Source organism: Calonectris borealis, chromosome 36 (assembly GCF_964195595.1).
Source record: "Calonectris borealis chromosome 36, bCalBor7.hap1.2, whole genome shotgun sequence".
Taxonomy (NCBI): domain Eukaryota; kingdom Metazoa; phylum Chordata; class Aves; order Procellariiformes; family Procellariidae; genus Calonectris; species Calonectris borealis.
Genome location: NC_134347.1, coordinates 55,264 through 70,904, shown reverse-complemented (window position 1 = coordinate 70,904; position 15,641 = coordinate 55,264). Strand labels below are relative to the sequence as shown.

Below are 15,641 nucleotides of genomic sequence, written 5' to 3'. Positions count from 1 at the left end.
GGGCGCGCGGCGGTGACGCGTGCAGCGGCGATGGCGGCAGTGGCGGCGGCGCGGGCCCCCGCCGCGCCGCTGCTGGAGGCGCTGAGCGCGCTCCCGCCCTCCCGGCGAGCGCTGCCGGGGCTGGTGCGGGGGCTGCGGGACAGCGCGGGCACGCAGGTGCGGGGGGGGGGGCGCCGGGGTCGGGAGCGGGACCCCTGGGCACCGGGACTCCCCCCCCCCCAGGGAACGGGCCCCCTCCTCCGGGAACGGGACCCCCCCCGGGCACCGGGACCCCCCCCCTCCCCGGGAACGGGATCCCCCCCGCAGCGGGAGCCCCATCCCCGGCCCCGCCCCCCCCGTAATCCCCCCCCCCGCGCCCTTCCTCTTCCTCCATCACGTGACCCCCCGGTGATTCCTGACTCCTCCCCGCCCCGTCCCTCGTGACTCCCGGCCCCCCCCATTACCCCTGGGGACCCCCCCATGACCCCTGACCCCCTCGTGACCCCTGACCCCGTGACCCCAGAGCGCCCAGGCCATCGGTGGCCTCGTCGGCGTCACCAGCGCCCGCCTCGGCTCCATGAAGACCCGGTGAGTGGCGGCTGCTTCGACCAATCGGGACGTGTGGTTCTTTGCCGCCTTCTTTCTCATTGGCTACTGTGCTGGGGGCGGGGCAAAAAGTGTGGCATGAGCCAATGAGAAAGTGTGAGTTTATCTAGGGGGCGTGGTCAGCTGATTAACCAATGAGAACATGCTGCTAAATTGTGGTTATTGGTTAGCTGATCTCATGGGGGTGGTATAAACCAATCAGAAGCAGTTTTGTTTTTTGGGGGCGGGGCTGCATGGACAGGCAACCAATCAGAAAGAGAGGGAGTTACATGTACCGCACCCATATAGTCATGGTTTTTATTGGTTATTTTATTATGGGGGGCTGGGAGTAGGTCGGTAGGCAGCCAATTAGAAGTTACCTTAGTGCTATGTCTCTGTGCTGCTGTATGTTATTGGTTTAGCAGAGAGACCAATGAAAAGCAGCATTTTTTGCTTTGGGCGGAGTTTCAGTCTCTTGCTTTGTATTGGTTATGTGAGATGTGGCGGGCACCCAATCAAGGGAAAGTTTTTTGCCTGGTGGGTGGGGCCATGCAGGCAGACAGCCAATCAGGCATCGCCTATTGCACCACATCTTCATTGTACTCTCTGCTATTGGCTCGCCTGATGTGATGAGTGGGTGGGACTTAGGGTGGGACTTGGTTGCCAATCAGAACCGGGATCCCTCATGGGGTGGGGCCCGCCATTGGCCGGCGGGGGTGGTGGGGGCGGGCCCTGCGTGCGGCAGCCAATGGCGTTGCAGGTTCGAGGGGCTGTGCCTGCTGTCGCTGCTGGTGAGCGAGAGCCCGACCGAGCCCTTCCAGCAGCACTGCCTGGGCTGGCTGCGGGGGCTGCAGCACCTGCTCCAGGTGGGTCCTGGGGGTCCTGGGGGTCCCTGGGGGGGTCCTGGGGGGGTCCTGGGGGGGCAGCACTGCCTGGGCTGGCTGCGGGGGCTGCAGCACCTGCTCCAGGTGGGTCCTGGGGGGGTCCTGGGGGGGTCCTGGGGGGGCAGCACTGCCTGGGCTGGCTGCGGGGGCTGCAGCACCTGCTCCAGGTGGGTCCTGGGGGGGTCCTGGGGGGGCAGCACTGCCTGGGCTGGCTGCGGGGGCTGCAGCACCTGCTCCAGGTGGGTCCTGGGGGGGTCCTGGGGGGGCAGCACTGCCTGGGCTGGCTGCGGGGGCTGCAGCACCTGCTCCAGGTGGGTCCTGGGGGGGTCCTGGGGGGGTCCTGGGGGGGCAGCACTGCCTGGGCTGGCTGCGGGGGCTGCAGCACCTGCTCCAGGTGGGTCCTGGGGGTCCTGGGGGTCCCTGGGGGGGTCCTGGGGGGGTCCTGGGGGGGCAGCACTGCCTGGGCTGGCTGCGGGGGCTGCAGCACCTGCTCCAGGTGGGTCCTGGGGGGTCCTAGGGGGGTCCTGGGGGGGCAGCACTGCCTGGGCTGGCTGCGGGGGCTGCAGCACCTGCTCCAGGTGGGTCCTGGGGGGGTCCTGGGGGGGTCCTGGGGGTCCCTGGGGGGCTCCTGGGGGGGGCAGCACTGCCTGGGCTGGCTGCGGGGGCTGCAGCACCTGCTCCAGGTGGGTCCTGGGGGGTCCGGGGGTGTCCTGGGGGGGTCCTGGGGGGGCAGCACTGCCTGGGCTGGCTGCGGGGGCTGCAGCACCTGCTCCAGGTGGGTCCTGGGGGGGTCCTGGGGGGGTCCTGGGGGGGCAGCACTGCCTGGGCTGGCTGCGGGGGCTGCAGCACCTGCTCCAGGTGGGTCCTGGGGGGTCCTGAGGGGGTCCTGGGGGGGCAGCACTGCCTGGGCTGGCTGCGGGGGCTGCAGCACCTGCTCCAGGTGGGTCCTGGGGGTCCTGGGGGGGTCCTGGGGGGGGCAGCACTGCCTGGGCTGGCTGCGGGGGCTGCAGCACCTGCTCCAGGTGGTCCTGGGGGGTCCTGGGGGGTCCTAGGGGGGTCCTGGGGGGGCAGCACTGCCTGGGCTGGCTGCGGGGGCTGCAGCACCTGCTCCAGGTGGGTCCTGGGGGGGTCCTGGGGGGGTCCTGGGGGTCCCTGGGGGGGTCCTGGGGGGGGCAGCACTGCCTGGGCTGGCTGCGGGGGCTGCAGCACCTGCTCCAGGTGGGTCCTGGGGGGTCCGGGGGTGTCCTGGGGGGGTCCTGGGGGGGCAGCACTGCCTGGGCTGGCTGCGGGGGCTGCAGCACCTGCTCCAGGTGGGTCCTGGGGGGGTCCTGGGGGGTCCTGGGGGGGCAGCACTGCCTGGGCTGGCTGCGGGGGCTGCAGCACCTGCTCCAGGTGGGTCCTGGGGGGTCCTGAGGGGGGTCCTGGGGGGGGCAGCACTGCCTGGGCTGGCTGCGGGGGCTGCAGCACCTGCTCCAGGTGGGTCCTGGGGGGTCCTGGGGGGGCAGCACTGCCTGGGCTGGCTGCGGGGGCTGCAGCACCTGCTCCAGGTGGGTCCTGGGGGTCCCTGGGGGGGTCCTGGGGGGGCAGCACTGCCTGGGCTGGTTGCGGGGGCTGCAGCACCTGCTCCAGGTGGGTCCTGGGGGGTCCTGGGGGTCCTGGGGGGGTCCCTGAGGGTCCCTGGGGGGTCCTGGGCGGGCAGCACTGCCTGGGCTGGGCCGGGGGCAGCGGGTGCCTGGGCGCACTGGGGGGCTTAAGCTGATCCCCCCCCAGTCGCAGGACCCGGCCCCCACCATGGCGCTGGGGGTGGCCGTGCTGCACGACCTGCTGCGCTTCTCCTCCCAACTGCCCGAGCTGGCGCGGGACATCGGCACCAACCACATCCCCGGGCTGCTCACCTCCCTGCTGGCCCTCAAGCCTGAGGTGGGGCCGGGGGGCCGGGGGGGCAGGCAGGGGCTGGGGGGCACGCGTGGTGGCTGGGGATGGGGGTCCAGGGGGGCCGGAGAGGGTCAGAGGAGGTGTAGGGGGGCTCATGGGGGGCTGGGGAGGGTCACAGAGGGGCTGGGGGGGCTCATGGGGGGCTGGGGAGGGTCACAGAGAGGCTGGGGGGGGCTGGGGGGGCTCATGGGGGGCTGGGGAGGGTCACAGAGGGGCTGGGGGGGCTTATGGGGGGCTGGGGAGGGTCACAGAGAGGCTGGGGGGCTCATAGGGGGCTAGAGAGGGTCACAGAGGGGTTGGGGGGGGTTAGAGGAGGTGTAGGGGGGCTCATGGGGGGCTGGGGAGGGTCACAGAGGGGCTGGGGGGGTCTGAGGGGGCTTATGGGGGGCTGGGGAGGGTCACAGAGGGGCTGGGGGGCTCATGGGGGGCTGGGGAGGGTCACAGGGGGTCCAGGGGGGCTCATGGGGGGCTGGGGAGGGTTACAGAGGGGTTAGGGGGGGTCGGAGGAGGTGTAGGGGGGCTCACGGGGGGCTGGGGAGGGTCACAGAGGGTCTGGGGGGGCTTATGGGGGGCTGAGGAGGGTCACAGAGGAGCTGGGGGGGCTCATGGGGGGCTGGGGAGGGTCACAGAGGGGCTCGGGGGCACATGGGGGGCTGGGGGTGTCACAGGGGGTCTGGGGGCACAGGCAGGCGGGGGGATGCCTTTTTGGGGGGCTTGGGTGATGGGGCAGTGAGGTGGCGACGTGGGGGGCACACAGGGGATTTTGGGGGATGTGTGGGTGGCTGAGGGGGCTGTGGGGACACAAGAGTTTGGGAGGGAGATTTTGGGGGTGCATGGGGGATTTGGGGGGGCACACGGGGGTCTCGGGGGGGCTCGGGGTCTGTTCCCACTCGCTCCCCTCCCCCAGTGCGAGGTCTCCACGCTGGAGGGCATCAAGTCCTGCATGACCTTCTACCCCCGCGCCTGCGGCTCCATGCGGGTGAGCACCCCGGCAGCGATTTGGGGGGTTCCGGGCCTCACCCCCGCCCCCCCAGACCGTGGCGCGGGGGGGTCCGTGCTCCGTGTCCCCCCCGTCACCCCTCGTCACCCCTTGTTGCCCGCAGGGAAAGCTGGCGGCGTATTTCCTCTCCCGCATCGATTCCGAGTCCCCGCAGCTGCAGCAGGTAGACGGGGCAGCCGGGGGGGACCCCAAAGGGTTTTTTTTGGGGGGGGGGGTGGTTCATGGCAGGTTGGAGGTGTGGGGCTGGTTTTGAGGGGCTGAGGGAGCTTTGGGGGGTCCAGGGTGTGTCCTGGGAACTCGGGGGGCTGTAGGGGGAGCAGTTGGGACTCCTGGGGGAGGGGGGGGACTAAAGCAACACTTGGGCGGATCCTAGGGAAAACATGGGTGCCCCAAGAGGGTGCTGAGGAGAATGGGGGGGTCCTGGGGAGGCCAGAAGAGCCTGGGCATGGGTCTGGGGGGGGTCAGGGCATCCGGGGCGGGGGCTAGGACAGCCATGGGGGGCCCTGGGCAGCCCGGGGGGGGCTCAGGGGGGCCTGCGGCAGCCTGGGGGAGCTCAGGGGGGTTGGGAGGGGCTGGGGCAGCCCGGGGGGGGCTCAGGGGGGCTCAGGGGGGCCTGGGGCAGCCTGGGGGAGCTCAGGGGGGCTGGGGGGGGCTGGGGCACAAGATCAGTCCTTAGAGGAACCTTGAGGGGCTGGGGCAGTTCTTGTGGGGGCTGGGGCAGCCCGGGGGGAGGGCGGCGGGGGTCCTGACGCGTGTCCCCCCCCAGCTGGCCTGCGAGTGCTACGCGCTGCTGCCGGCCCTGGGCCGGGGCTTCTCGCAGGGGCTGCGGCACACGGAGTGCTGGAACCAGGAGGTGCAGGGGCTGCTGGCCACCCTGCACGGGCTGCTCGGGGCGCTCTTCGAGGGCAGTGAGACCGGTGGGTGGGGGGCCGGGGCGCGGAGGGACCCCCGGGAGGGCTGTGGGGTGCTCTGGGGGCACGGAGAGACCCTCAGGGGTGGCTTTGGGGGGATGGAGAGACCACGACGGGTGGTTTTGGGGGGCTCTGGAACACGGAGAGACCCTCAATGGTGGCTTTGGGGGGTTCTGGAGCATGGACAGACCCCGAGGGGTGGTTTTGGGGGGCTCTCGTGGGATGGACAGACCCTGAGGGGTGGTTTTGGGGGGCTCTCGTGGGATGGACAGACCCTGAGGGGTGGTTTTGGGGGGCCCTGCAGCAGGAGCAGACCCTGAGGGGTGGCTTTGGGGGCTCTGGGGGGATGGACAGATCTTCAGGGCTGGTTTTGGTGGGCTGTAGGGGGATGGACGGACCCTGAGTGGGGGTTTGGGGGGCTCTGGGGGGATGGAGAGACCCCAAGGGCTGTTTGGGGGGACGTCGGAGCGACAGACGCCCTGAGAGGTGGTTGGAGGGGCTGGAGAAGCTCCCCGGGGCGTTTTGGGGGGCTCCGGAGGCCACCCGGGCGCTGACGCTGCGCCCCCAGACCCGCTGCCCTACGAGGGGCCGGGGGTGGAGCTGCTGCTGCCGGCCCCCCAGGACGGGGACACCGGCTTTGTCCTCACCCTGCACAACCGCTTCTCGGGGCTGGCCCGCGTCCTCCAGCTCCTGCTCAGGTACCGGCCCCCCACCTTCTCCCAGACCCCCCCCACCGCGTCCCCTGGACCCCCAGCCCCCCCTGACCCCCCTTTTTCCTGGCAGCAAGGACTTCGTGGCCCCCGTCACCGTCCCCGTCCAGGACATTTTGGACCTCGTCTGCCGCGCCTTGAACATCACCAGCAAGAACATAGTGAGGGCCCCCCCAAACCCCCCCGGCCGCGTCCTTGGGGGGGGGGGACGTTTGGGGGTGCAGAGGGGACCCCCCGGACCCCACCCCATCCCTGTCCCCCCAGAACTGGTTTGGGGACGGTCCCCTGAAGATGCTGCTGCTGCCCTCGGTCCACTTGGACACGCTGGACGTGCTCTCCTCCCTCATCCTGGCGTGAGTCTGGGGGCCGGGGGGACTGGGGTTGTGCTAGAAGGGAGCTGGGGGGGACTGGGGGGACTGGGGTTGTGCTAGAAGGGAGCTGGGGGGGACTGGGGGGAGTGGGGTTGTGCTAGAAGGGAGCTGGGGGGGACTGGGGGGAGTGGGGTTGTGCTAGAAGGGAGGTGGGGGGGACTGGGGGGACTGGGGTTGTGTGGAAAGGAACTGGGGGGACTGGGGGGAGTGGGGTTGTGCTAGAAGGGAGGTGGGGGGGACTGGGGGGAGTGGGGTTGTGCTAGAAGGGAGGTGGGGGGGACTGGGGGGACTGGGGTTGTGTGGAAAGGAACTGGGGGGACTGGGGGGAGTGGGGTTGTGCTAGAAGGGAGGTGGGGGGGACTGGGGGGAGTGGGGTTGTGCTAGAAGGGAGGTGGGGGGGACTGGGGGGACTGGGGTTGTGCTAGAAGGGAGCTGGGGGGGACTGGGGGGAGTGGGGTTGTGCTAGAAGGGAGGTGGGGGGGACTGGGGGGAGTGGGGTTGTGCTAGAAGGGAGGTGGGGGGGACTGGGGGGAGTGGGGTTGTGCTAGAAGGGAGGTGGGGGGACTGGGGGGACTGGGGTTGTGTGGAAAGGAACTGGGGGGACTGGGGGGAGTGGGGTTGTGCCAGAAGGGAGCTGGGGGGGACTGGGGGGAGTGGGGTTGTGCTAGAAGGGAGGTGGGGGGGACTGGGGGGACTGGGGTTGTGCTAGAAGGGAGGTGGGGGGGACTGGGGGGAGTGGGGTTGTGCTAGAAGGGAGGTGGGGGGGACTGGGGGGACTGGGGTTGTGCTAGAAGGGAGGTGGGGGGGACTGGGGGGACTGGGGTTGTGTGGAAAGGAACTGGGGGGACTGGGGGGAGTGGGGTTGTGCTAGAAGGGAGGTGGGGGGGACTGGGGGGACTGGGGTTGTGTGGAAAGGAACTGGGGGGACTGGAGGGAGTGGGGTTGTGCTAGAAGGGAGGTGGGGGGGACTGGGGGGAGTGGGGTTGTGCTAGAAGGGAGGTGGGGGGGACTGGGGGGACTGGGGTTGTGCTAGAAGGGAGCTGGGGGGGACTGGGGGGAGTGGGGTTGTGCTAGAAGGGAGCTGGGGGGGACTGGGGGGAGTGCGGTTGTGCTAGAAGGGAGCTGGGGGGGACTGGCGGCACTGGGGTTGTGCTAGAAGGGAGCTGGAGGGGACTGGGGGACTGGGGTTGGGTGGAAAGGAACTGGGGGGACTGGGGTTGTGCTAGAAGGGAACTGGGGGGAGTGGGGTTGTGCTAGAAGAGAACTGGGGTGCACTGGGGGGGACTGGGGGGAGTGGGGTTGTGCTAGAAGGGAACTGGGGTGCATGCGGGGGGAACTGGGGACTTTTGGGGGCACTGAGGATACTTGGAGATGTGCGGGGAGGGAACTGGGGTGAACTGGGAGGGTCTGGGAGGTTTTCAGGGTAGTGGAGACACTGGGAATGTGCCTGGGGGGGACTGGGAATACTGGAGCTGTAGTTTCAGGGGACTGGGGTAAATTGGGAGAGTCCTGGGGGCTTTTGGGGGTACTGGGCACAGCGCGGCTGTGCCTGGACGGGGACTGGGGACGTTAGACCCGTACTGGGAAGGAACCGGGATGAGCTGGAAGACAACTAGAGGTGCTCAGGGGACACTGGGGACAGTGGAGACATACCGGGAGAGGAGTGGGCAGGGACAGGCTGCGCTGGGGGGTCCGGGGGCTGCGCTGGGGGGTCCGGGGGCTGCACTGGAGGGCCGGGGGCTGCGCTGGGGGACTGGGGGCTGCGCTGGGGGGCCCATGGCTGCGCTGGGGGGCTCAGGAGGGCACGATGGGGGCGCGGGGGGCCGGGGCGCAGGCCTGACGCCGCCCGCAGGTGTGGGGCGCGCCTGGTGCGCTGGGGCAGCGTCCTGGGCCGCCTCTTCCCGCAGGTGCTGAGCGCCTGGAGCGGCGCCCGCGAGGCCGCGCTGCCGGGGCAGGAGAAGCCTTCAGGTGCCGGGGGGGGCAGGCGGGGGGCTCCCCCACAGCGGGGGGGGTGCAGGGGCTCCCCCGTGGGTCCCTGCTGCTGCCGGGGGGACACAGGGAGGTTTGGGGGTCCCTGGGGCGGCTGGGGATGCAGGGAGATGTTTGGGGGTTCCTGGAGCAGCTTGGGGTGCAGGGGGAAGTTTGGGGTCCCTGGGGCAGCCGGGGGGACGCAGAGAGGTTTGGGGGTCCCTGGGGCGGCTGGGGGGGCACACGGGGAGCCGTGGGGGTCCCCGGGGAGGCTGGGGGGCACAGAGTGAGGCGCGGGGGTCCCTGGGGAGCCTGGGGGGACACACGGGGAGCCGTGGGGGTCCCCGGAGAGGCTGGGGGGCGCAGGGCGAGGCGTGGGGGTCCCTGGGGAGCCTGGGGGGGCACGTGGGGAGGCGCGGGGGTCCCCGGGGACGCTGGGGGGGCACACGGGGAGCCGTGGGGGTCCCTGGGGAGCCTGGGGGCGCAGGGCGAGGCGTGGGGGTCCCCGGGGACGCTGGGGGGGCACACGGGGAGCCGTGGGGGTCCTGGGGAGCCTGGGGGGGCACGCGGGGAGGCGCGGGCATCCCCAGGGAGGCTGGGGGGCGCAGGGCGAGGCGCGGGGGTCCCCGCGGCCCCCCTGACGCCCCCCGCAGCGCGGTGCGCACCCGCCTGTACCAGGTGCTGGAGCTGTGGGTGGAGGTGGCGGGCGCCGCTTCGGGGGTCCTGCAGGGCCCCGGGGCCCCCGGCGAGGTGCTGCTCGCCCACCTCCTCAGCGACATCACCCCCCCGGCCGAGGGCATCAAGGTGAGCCCCCCCCCGCACCCCTGCCCGCCCCCCAGGCCCCCGGTACCCCTTCTTTTCTCTCCTCTCCCGCAGCTGAAGGCGGACCCCAAACCCAGCGCCCCGAAACGGCCCAAGTTGGGGGACGGGGGGGACGCCCCCGCCCTGCACCGCAAGCTGGAGCCGGCGGCCAACAGCGACGTGTGCCGGGCCGCCCTGCGAGGTACGGGGGGGCGCGGGGGGCGCACCCCTCCCTCGGGGCCGCGGTGGGGGCTCGCTTGCCCTGTTGGGATCCCCGGTTGCTGGTGGGGGGCGGGGGAAAGGGGGGAGACCCCGATCGCCCGTTGTGGCTCCCCAAGACCCCTATGGGGGGTCGGGAGAAAGGGGAGCCCCTCGATCCCCCATTGTGGCTCCCCAAGATCCCTGTGGGGGGGTCAGGGGGAAAGGGGGAGCCCCCCCAACCACCCCGTCACCGACCCCCGCGTCCCCCCAGCGCTGCGTCGCGCCATCCTGACGGGGGGGCCGCTCATCAAGGAGGAGACGCACCGGGTAAGGGGGCGAGGGGGGGCTCCGCGGGGCTGGGGGGGGGGTGCTGGGGTTTTGGGGGGCAGGTGTGGGGCTGGGGTGGTGCCTGGGGGGCTTGAAGAGTGGGGGGGGACAACTGCTGGGAGAAAGCGGGGGTCTCGGGGGGAGCGGGGCTGGTATCGGGGTTTGGGGGGGGCAGATAGCGGGTGTCTGTGCGGCGGGGAGAAGTGTGGGGGGGTGGGCAGGTGATGGGGGTCTCCACCGGGCTGGGGGGGCCAGGGACGGGCTGGGGGGGCTGTGCCCCCTCCCCTGACCCCCCCGTCCCCTCGCCAGCGCCTGCAGGAGCTGGTGGTGCCGCTGCTGCTGCGCCTGCCGCAGACCGAGGCCCCCCCCGGGCCGCCTGCCGCCGCCGCCGGCCCCCCCGGCACCCCCTACGCCAGCCCCCCGTGCCGGGCCGCCCTCTACCAGCTGCTGCTGGCCCTGGTGCTGGCCCCCGCCCCCGCCGGGCCCCCCCCCCTGCACTGCGCCCTGCGCGCCTTCGGCCAGGGCCAGCGCGACCCGGCCCTCCAGGTGAGACGGGCAGGGACCCCCGGGACCCCCGACCTTCTCTGGGACCCCCGGGGGCCCCCGATCTTCCCCGGCCCCCCCCCCAGCCCAGAGCTGGGACCCCCAGGGGCCCCCGATCCTCCCCAGGCCCCCCCCAGCCCAGAGCTGGGACCCCCAGGGGCCCCTTATCCTCCCCGGGCCCCCCCCAGCCCAGAGCTGGGACCCCCAGGGGCCCCCGATCCTCCCCAGGCCCCCCCGAGTCCAGAGCTGGGACCCCCAGGGGCCCCCGATCCTCCCCAGGCCCCCGCTGTCTCACAGGGCCCCCGGGGCCCCCGATCCTCCTCAGGCTCCCCTGTCCCAGAGCTGGGACCCCCGGGGACCCCCCCTTACTCCTCCTGCCTCCCCTTTATCGCCCTGGGGTCTCCCCTTGTGCCACTCAGGTCCCCCCGTTTCACAGCCGGGACCCCCAGGGACCCCCCCCAGCCCTTGGCTGAGGCCCACGTGGGTCATGCCGCCCCCCTCCCCGAGCACACCCTGTCCCAGAACTGGGACCCACTCGCCCCCCCAGGACCCCCATACCCCCCCGGGTCCCCCCATCTCAGAGCCAGGACCCCCCAGCCCCCCCCTAAAGACCCCTGCCCTACACCCAGGACCCTCAGAGACTCCCCCCACCCCACAGCCCGACCCCATGGGACCCCCCCAATCAGGGAGCCGGCACCCAAGGGTCCCTCCATCCCCCCAGGGCCACCCCCTGCCACAGCGGGGACCCCCCAGGGCCCCCCAATAACCCCCTTGCCCCCCCCCAGGTCTCCTCCGTCTGCACCGAAGCCCTGGTGGTGGCGAACGCCCTGGCCCGGCCCTGGGTGCCCCCCCTGCACCCCCCCGCCGTTCCGGGGGCTCCCCCGGAACCCCCCGCCCCCCCTTTCCGCCCCCTGCCGCCCCCCACTTTCCCGGGGGCGCCCCGAGCCGCCCCCGCCAACCCCTTGGGGCCCCCCCGGCTGCCGCCTCTGGCGGAGGAACCCCCCGGGGAGGCCCCCCCCGGGCAGCCCCCCGCCGCCCCCGGGGCTGAGGAAGAGGGGGGGCCGGCGGGGGGGCGCCCCCGGCGCCCCGTTTTCGTGCACTACGACAAGGAGGAACCCTCGGACGTGGAGATCTCCCTGGAGAGCGACTCGGACGACAGCGTGGTCATCGTCCCCAAACGGGGTGCCCCCCCCTCGCCCCCCGCCCTTAAAAGCGGGGGGCCCCCGCCGCCACCCCCCTCGCCCCCGCCGGCGCCTCCCGAGCCCCCCGAGGAGCCGGGGCCCCCCCCACCGCCCCCGCCGCCCCCCCCGCCGTTGCCCCCCGTCGTCCCCCCGGTTGCCCCCCCCGAGCCGCCGGGGATCCCCGGGGAGCCCGACCCGGCCGTGATCAACATCAACAGCAGCGAGGAAGAGGAGGAGGAGGAGGAAGAGGAGGAGGAGGAGGAAGAGGAGTTCGGGGAGGAAGAGTTCTTCGAGGAGGAGGAAGAGGAGGAGGAGGAGGAGGAGGAGGAAGAGTTCGACGAGGAGGAAGAGCTGGGCGAGGAGGAGTACGAGGAGGATGAGGAGGAGTACGAGGAGGACGAAGGCCTCTCCGAGGAGGAGGAGGAGGAGGAAGAGGAGGAAGGGGCTGCCGAGGAGGAGCAGCCCCTGCCGGGGCCCCAGGAGCCCCCCCCGCCCCCCGGGGACACCGGCGCCCTGCTGATGGAGGTGGACGAAGGCCACCCGCCCCCCCCGGCCGAGGAGGAGGAGGAAGAGGAGGAGGATGAAGACGAGGAGGAGGAGGCAGGGGGCACCAAACCCCCCCAGGAGGCGGGGGAGGAAGAGGGGGAGCCCCCCCCGGGCATCCCCGAGCCCCTGCCCCCCCTCCTGGAGCCCCCCGAGGTGCCTCCCCCCGCCCTGGATGCCGCCCACCCCCCCGCACCCCCTGAGCCCCCGGGGGGGGCCGGCAGCCCCCCCCCGGTGCCCCCCCAGCTGGAGGAGGAGCCTCTGCCCCCCGGGGACAAGGAGGAGGTACGGGGGGGCCGGGGGGAGGTTTGGGGGGGCATTGGGGGGGATCGGGGAGGTGGAGGGAGGAGAACAGGGCGGTTTCGGGGGGCGGGGCACTTTTTTTGGGGGGGGGAGGAAGTTGGGGGGAGGAGAAGCAGGTGTGGGGGTCCTGGGGGAGCAGGACCCCCCCCGACCCCCCTCGCCCCCCGTCCCCCCCCAGGAGCTGGACGAGACAGCCACCATGCTGGCGGATTTCATCGACTGCCCCCCCGACGACGACAAGGCCCCCGAAACTGTCCCGTGACGCCCCCCAGGCGCCCCCCGGGGCTGCCCCCAGACCCCCCAGACCCCCCCCAGCGGCGAGACGTGGAATAAACGCCCCCAGCCCCGGCTCCGTTGTGGGTTATTGCGGGGGGGGGGGGGGGGGGGGGGGCTCGAACTACAACTCCCAGCGTGCTCCGCGGCTCAGGGCGCGCCGCGAGTGACGCGCTGAGGCGGCGCCGTGCGGGCGCGCGGCGAGTGACGCCATCTCCGCGCGCCGGCGGCGCCGCCATGAAGCCGCCGCTGCGGCCCCGCCTGGCCCCGGCGCGGTACGTGACGGGCCCGGGGGCGGCGGCGGAGCCCGAGCGGCCGCGGGCGGCCTGGTCGGTGCGGGAGAAGCGGGCGCTGCTGGCGGCGCTGCGGGCTCAGGCCGCTCTCGGCCTCCCCGAGCTGCAGCCGCGGCCGCTGCGGGACCGTCTGCCCCGGCGGAGCGAGGCCGAGGTGGGGCCGGCGGGGGAGGGCGAGGTGCAGCGGGGGGGTCCCCGGTCGCTGGGAGCCCTGGGGGGGTGTCCCAGATGCTGGGGGCCCTGGGGGGGTGACATGGGGGTCCCTGGTCGTTGGGGTCCCTGGGAGGGGGGTAACAGGGGCGATCGCAGAGCCTGGGGGGGTGACATGGGGGTCCCCGGTCCCTGGGGGGGCTGATGTGGGGGTGCCCGATCGCTGGGGTCCCTGGGGGGGTGACATGGGGGGTCCCTAGCCGTCAGGTTCCCCGAGGGGAGCAGCAGCCGCACAAGGGGGTCCGGGTCCCCCTGCCCTCCCCAGCCCCACGCGTGTCCCCGCGTGTCCCATCGCCCGCAGCCCCCCCGGGGCTGACCCCCGCCCCCCCCGGGGCTGACACGCCCCCCCCCAGATCCTCTCGTTCCTCTGCCGGCTGCGGGGCCGGGCGGCGCGGGAGGCCGTACGCACCCAGTTCCGGCACTGCCTGGAGCAGCAGCGCCGCCGCCGCGCGCAGCTGCCGGCCCCCATCGAGGTGAGGGGGCTCTGGGGTGAGTGGGGGGGTCCCTGTCCTGGGTGGGGGTGGCCCGGGCTCAGCGTCACCCCCCCGTCACCTTCCAGGTGTGGCTGGAGCTGGCCGAGACGCTGGCGGAGGGGCTGGAGGAGGCAACGGCGGCCGCCTTCTCCCAGGTGAGGGGGTTTGGGGGGGCTCTCGGGGTGGGGTGGGGGCAGAGGAGACACCCCCCCCATCCCCAGGCAGCTCTCGGGGTGCGTCACCCCCCCCGTGTCGTCCCCTCCAGGTCCTCACCGTCGCGGCCACCGAGCCACTGAGCCTTCTCCACTCCGTCCCCCCGCATCCCGCCGGCTCCGCAGCACGGCCCGATGCGGGGGGGTCGGCCCCGGGGACCCCCGTGACCCCCCCGTCACCCCCCCCCCAGCCCCGCGCCCCCGGGGGCTTCGCCGTCAACTTCCAGAGGGTCTACGAGTACCTGGGGCGGCTCTGCCGGGGCGGGAAGGGCCCCCCGCTCCCCCCCGGCGGTGAGTGGGGGTCCCCAGTGCCGGGGGGGGATTGGGGGCCCCACTGTTGGGGAGGGGGGGCAGGTCAGGGGACACAGGGGACACAGACGGGGGGGCATGGAGGGACGGGGACATGGGGGACACGGGACAAACATGGGGGACATGGGGGACATGGGGAGACGGGGACGTGGGGGGACATGGGGGGACAGAGCTGGGAAATGGGGGGCATGGGGACGTGGGGGGGACACAGGGAACATGGGGGACTGAGCCGGGAAATGGGGGACATGGGGACATGGAGGGGGACATGGGAGGGGACACGGGGGACATGGGGCCCCGGGGAGATGCCCCCAGTCCCTCCCAGTATCCCCAGTGCCCCCATAGGGTCCCACTGCCATTTTGGCATCATGGGAGGGGGATTTAGGGGGAGAGCGGGGAGGTCTGGGGGGGGTCTGTGCCTGGCTGGGGGGTGTCAGTCCCAAACTGGGGCCCCCCCCGAGGCTGGGACCCCCCGGGGAGGCCGTGGGGGGGGTCCTGACTCCGTGTCCCCCCCCCAGAGTCGGCGGTGGTGCTGGCGCTGCTGGGCTCCCTCCCCCCGGAGCTGGGGGCCCTGGACCGCGCCGCCCTCCGCGCCCACCTGCGCGCGGCCTACGGCGCCCTGACGGCCCCCCGCCCCCCCGCCCCGGGCCCCCCACCCGCCCCCGCGGGCCCCCCGGCCCCCGGGCCCCCCAGCTCCGGCTGGGGGGGTGTCGGTCTCTGCCCCCTCAACCTCTTCCTGGTCCCGCTGCGGCTGCTGGCGCGAGCCGAGCCCTCGGGGTGAGCCGGGCCCCTCCCGGTGCGGGGGGCCCTCCCGGTGCGGGGGGGCCCTCCCGGCGCGGCAGCGGGCTGGGAATAAACAGCTGGGTTTGCCCGAAACTGGAGTTTCTGGAGTCGTTTGGGCAGCGGGGGGGGAAAAACGTCCTGTCTGGGGTTGCAGTGAGGAGCCCCCCCCCCCGCACTCTGGGACCCCCTGTGAGGCACTGGGAAAGGTCTGGGAAGCACTGGGGAGGTACTGGGAGGCCTTAGAAGGGACTGGGAGACACTGGGGAGGGACTGGGAGGCCTTAGGAGGGCACTGGGGGGGACTGGGAGGCACTAGGAGGGCTCTGGGAGGCACTAGGGAGGGACCGGAGGTGCTTAGGAGGGGATTGGGAGGTCTTAGGAGGGGACTGGGAGGCGCTGGGGAGGGACTGGGAGGCGCTGGGGAGGGAACTGGGAGGCGCTGGGACGGACTGGGAGGCCTTAGGAGGGGACTGGGAGGCGCTGGGATGGACTGGGAGGCCTTAGGAGGGAACTGCGTGGCACTGGGAGGGACTGGGAGGCCTTAGGAGGGAACTGGGAGGTGCTGGGATGGACTGGGAGGTGCTGGGGAGGGACTGGGAGGCCTTAGGAGGGAACTGGGTGGCACTGGGAGGGACTTGGAGGCCTTAGGAAGGAACTGGGAAGCGCTGGGATGGACTGGGAGGCCTTAGGAGAGAACTGAGTGGCACTGGGATGGAGTGGGAGGCCTTAGGAGGGAAATGGGAGGCGCTGGGATGGACTGGGAGGCCTTAGGAGGGAACTGGGAGGCGCTGGGATGGAGTGGGAGGCGCTGGGGAGGGACTGGGAGGCGCTGGGATGGACTGGGAGGCGC

At 72.8% G+C, this 15,641-nt stretch overlaps 2 protein-coding genes across 3 annotated transcripts; both read left to right on the top strand.

Moving 5' to 3' along the window:
* Positions 1–20: 20 nt before the first annotated feature.
* PELP1 (proline, glutamate and leucine rich protein 1) lies at positions 21–12,592 on the top strand. The gene is made up of 17 exons (XM_075135111.1): positions 21–156; positions 503–567; positions 1,325–1,430; positions 3,219–3,368; positions 4,291–4,362; positions 4,487–4,546; positions 5,150–5,300; positions 5,863–5,992; positions 6,078–6,165; positions 6,269–6,357; positions 8,228–8,336; positions 8,989–9,147; positions 9,220–9,346; positions 9,617–9,672; positions 9,982–10,218; positions 11,001–12,224; positions 12,421–12,592. Exons 1-17 carry the CDS (start codon positions 31–33, stop codon positions 12,502–12,504), a joined length of 3,033 nt encoding a protein of 1,010 aa, XP_074991212.1. The 5' UTR covers positions 21–30; the 3' UTR covers positions 12,505–12,592.
* Positions 12,593–12,730: 138 nt separating this feature from the next.
* SNAPC2 (small nuclear RNA activating complex polypeptide 2) lies at positions 12,731–14,900 on the top strand. 2 transcript variants are annotated; one of them, XM_075135052.1, is made up of 5 exons: positions 12,731–12,962; positions 13,372–13,491; positions 13,578–13,646; positions 13,757–13,994; positions 14,528–14,900. In XM_075135052.1, the coding sequence occupies exons 1-5, from the start codon at positions 12,753–12,755 to the stop codon at positions 14,788–14,790; spliced, it is 900 nt and encodes a 299-aa protein (XP_074991153.1). In that variant the 5' UTR covers positions 12,731–12,752; the 3' UTR covers positions 14,791–14,900. The 2 variants fall into 2 exon arrangements, with proteins under 2 accessions (XP_074991153.1, XP_074991154.1); XM_075135053.1 differs by lacking the exon at positions 13,372–13,491.
* The last annotated feature ends 741 nt before the right edge of the window (positions 14,901–15,641 follow it).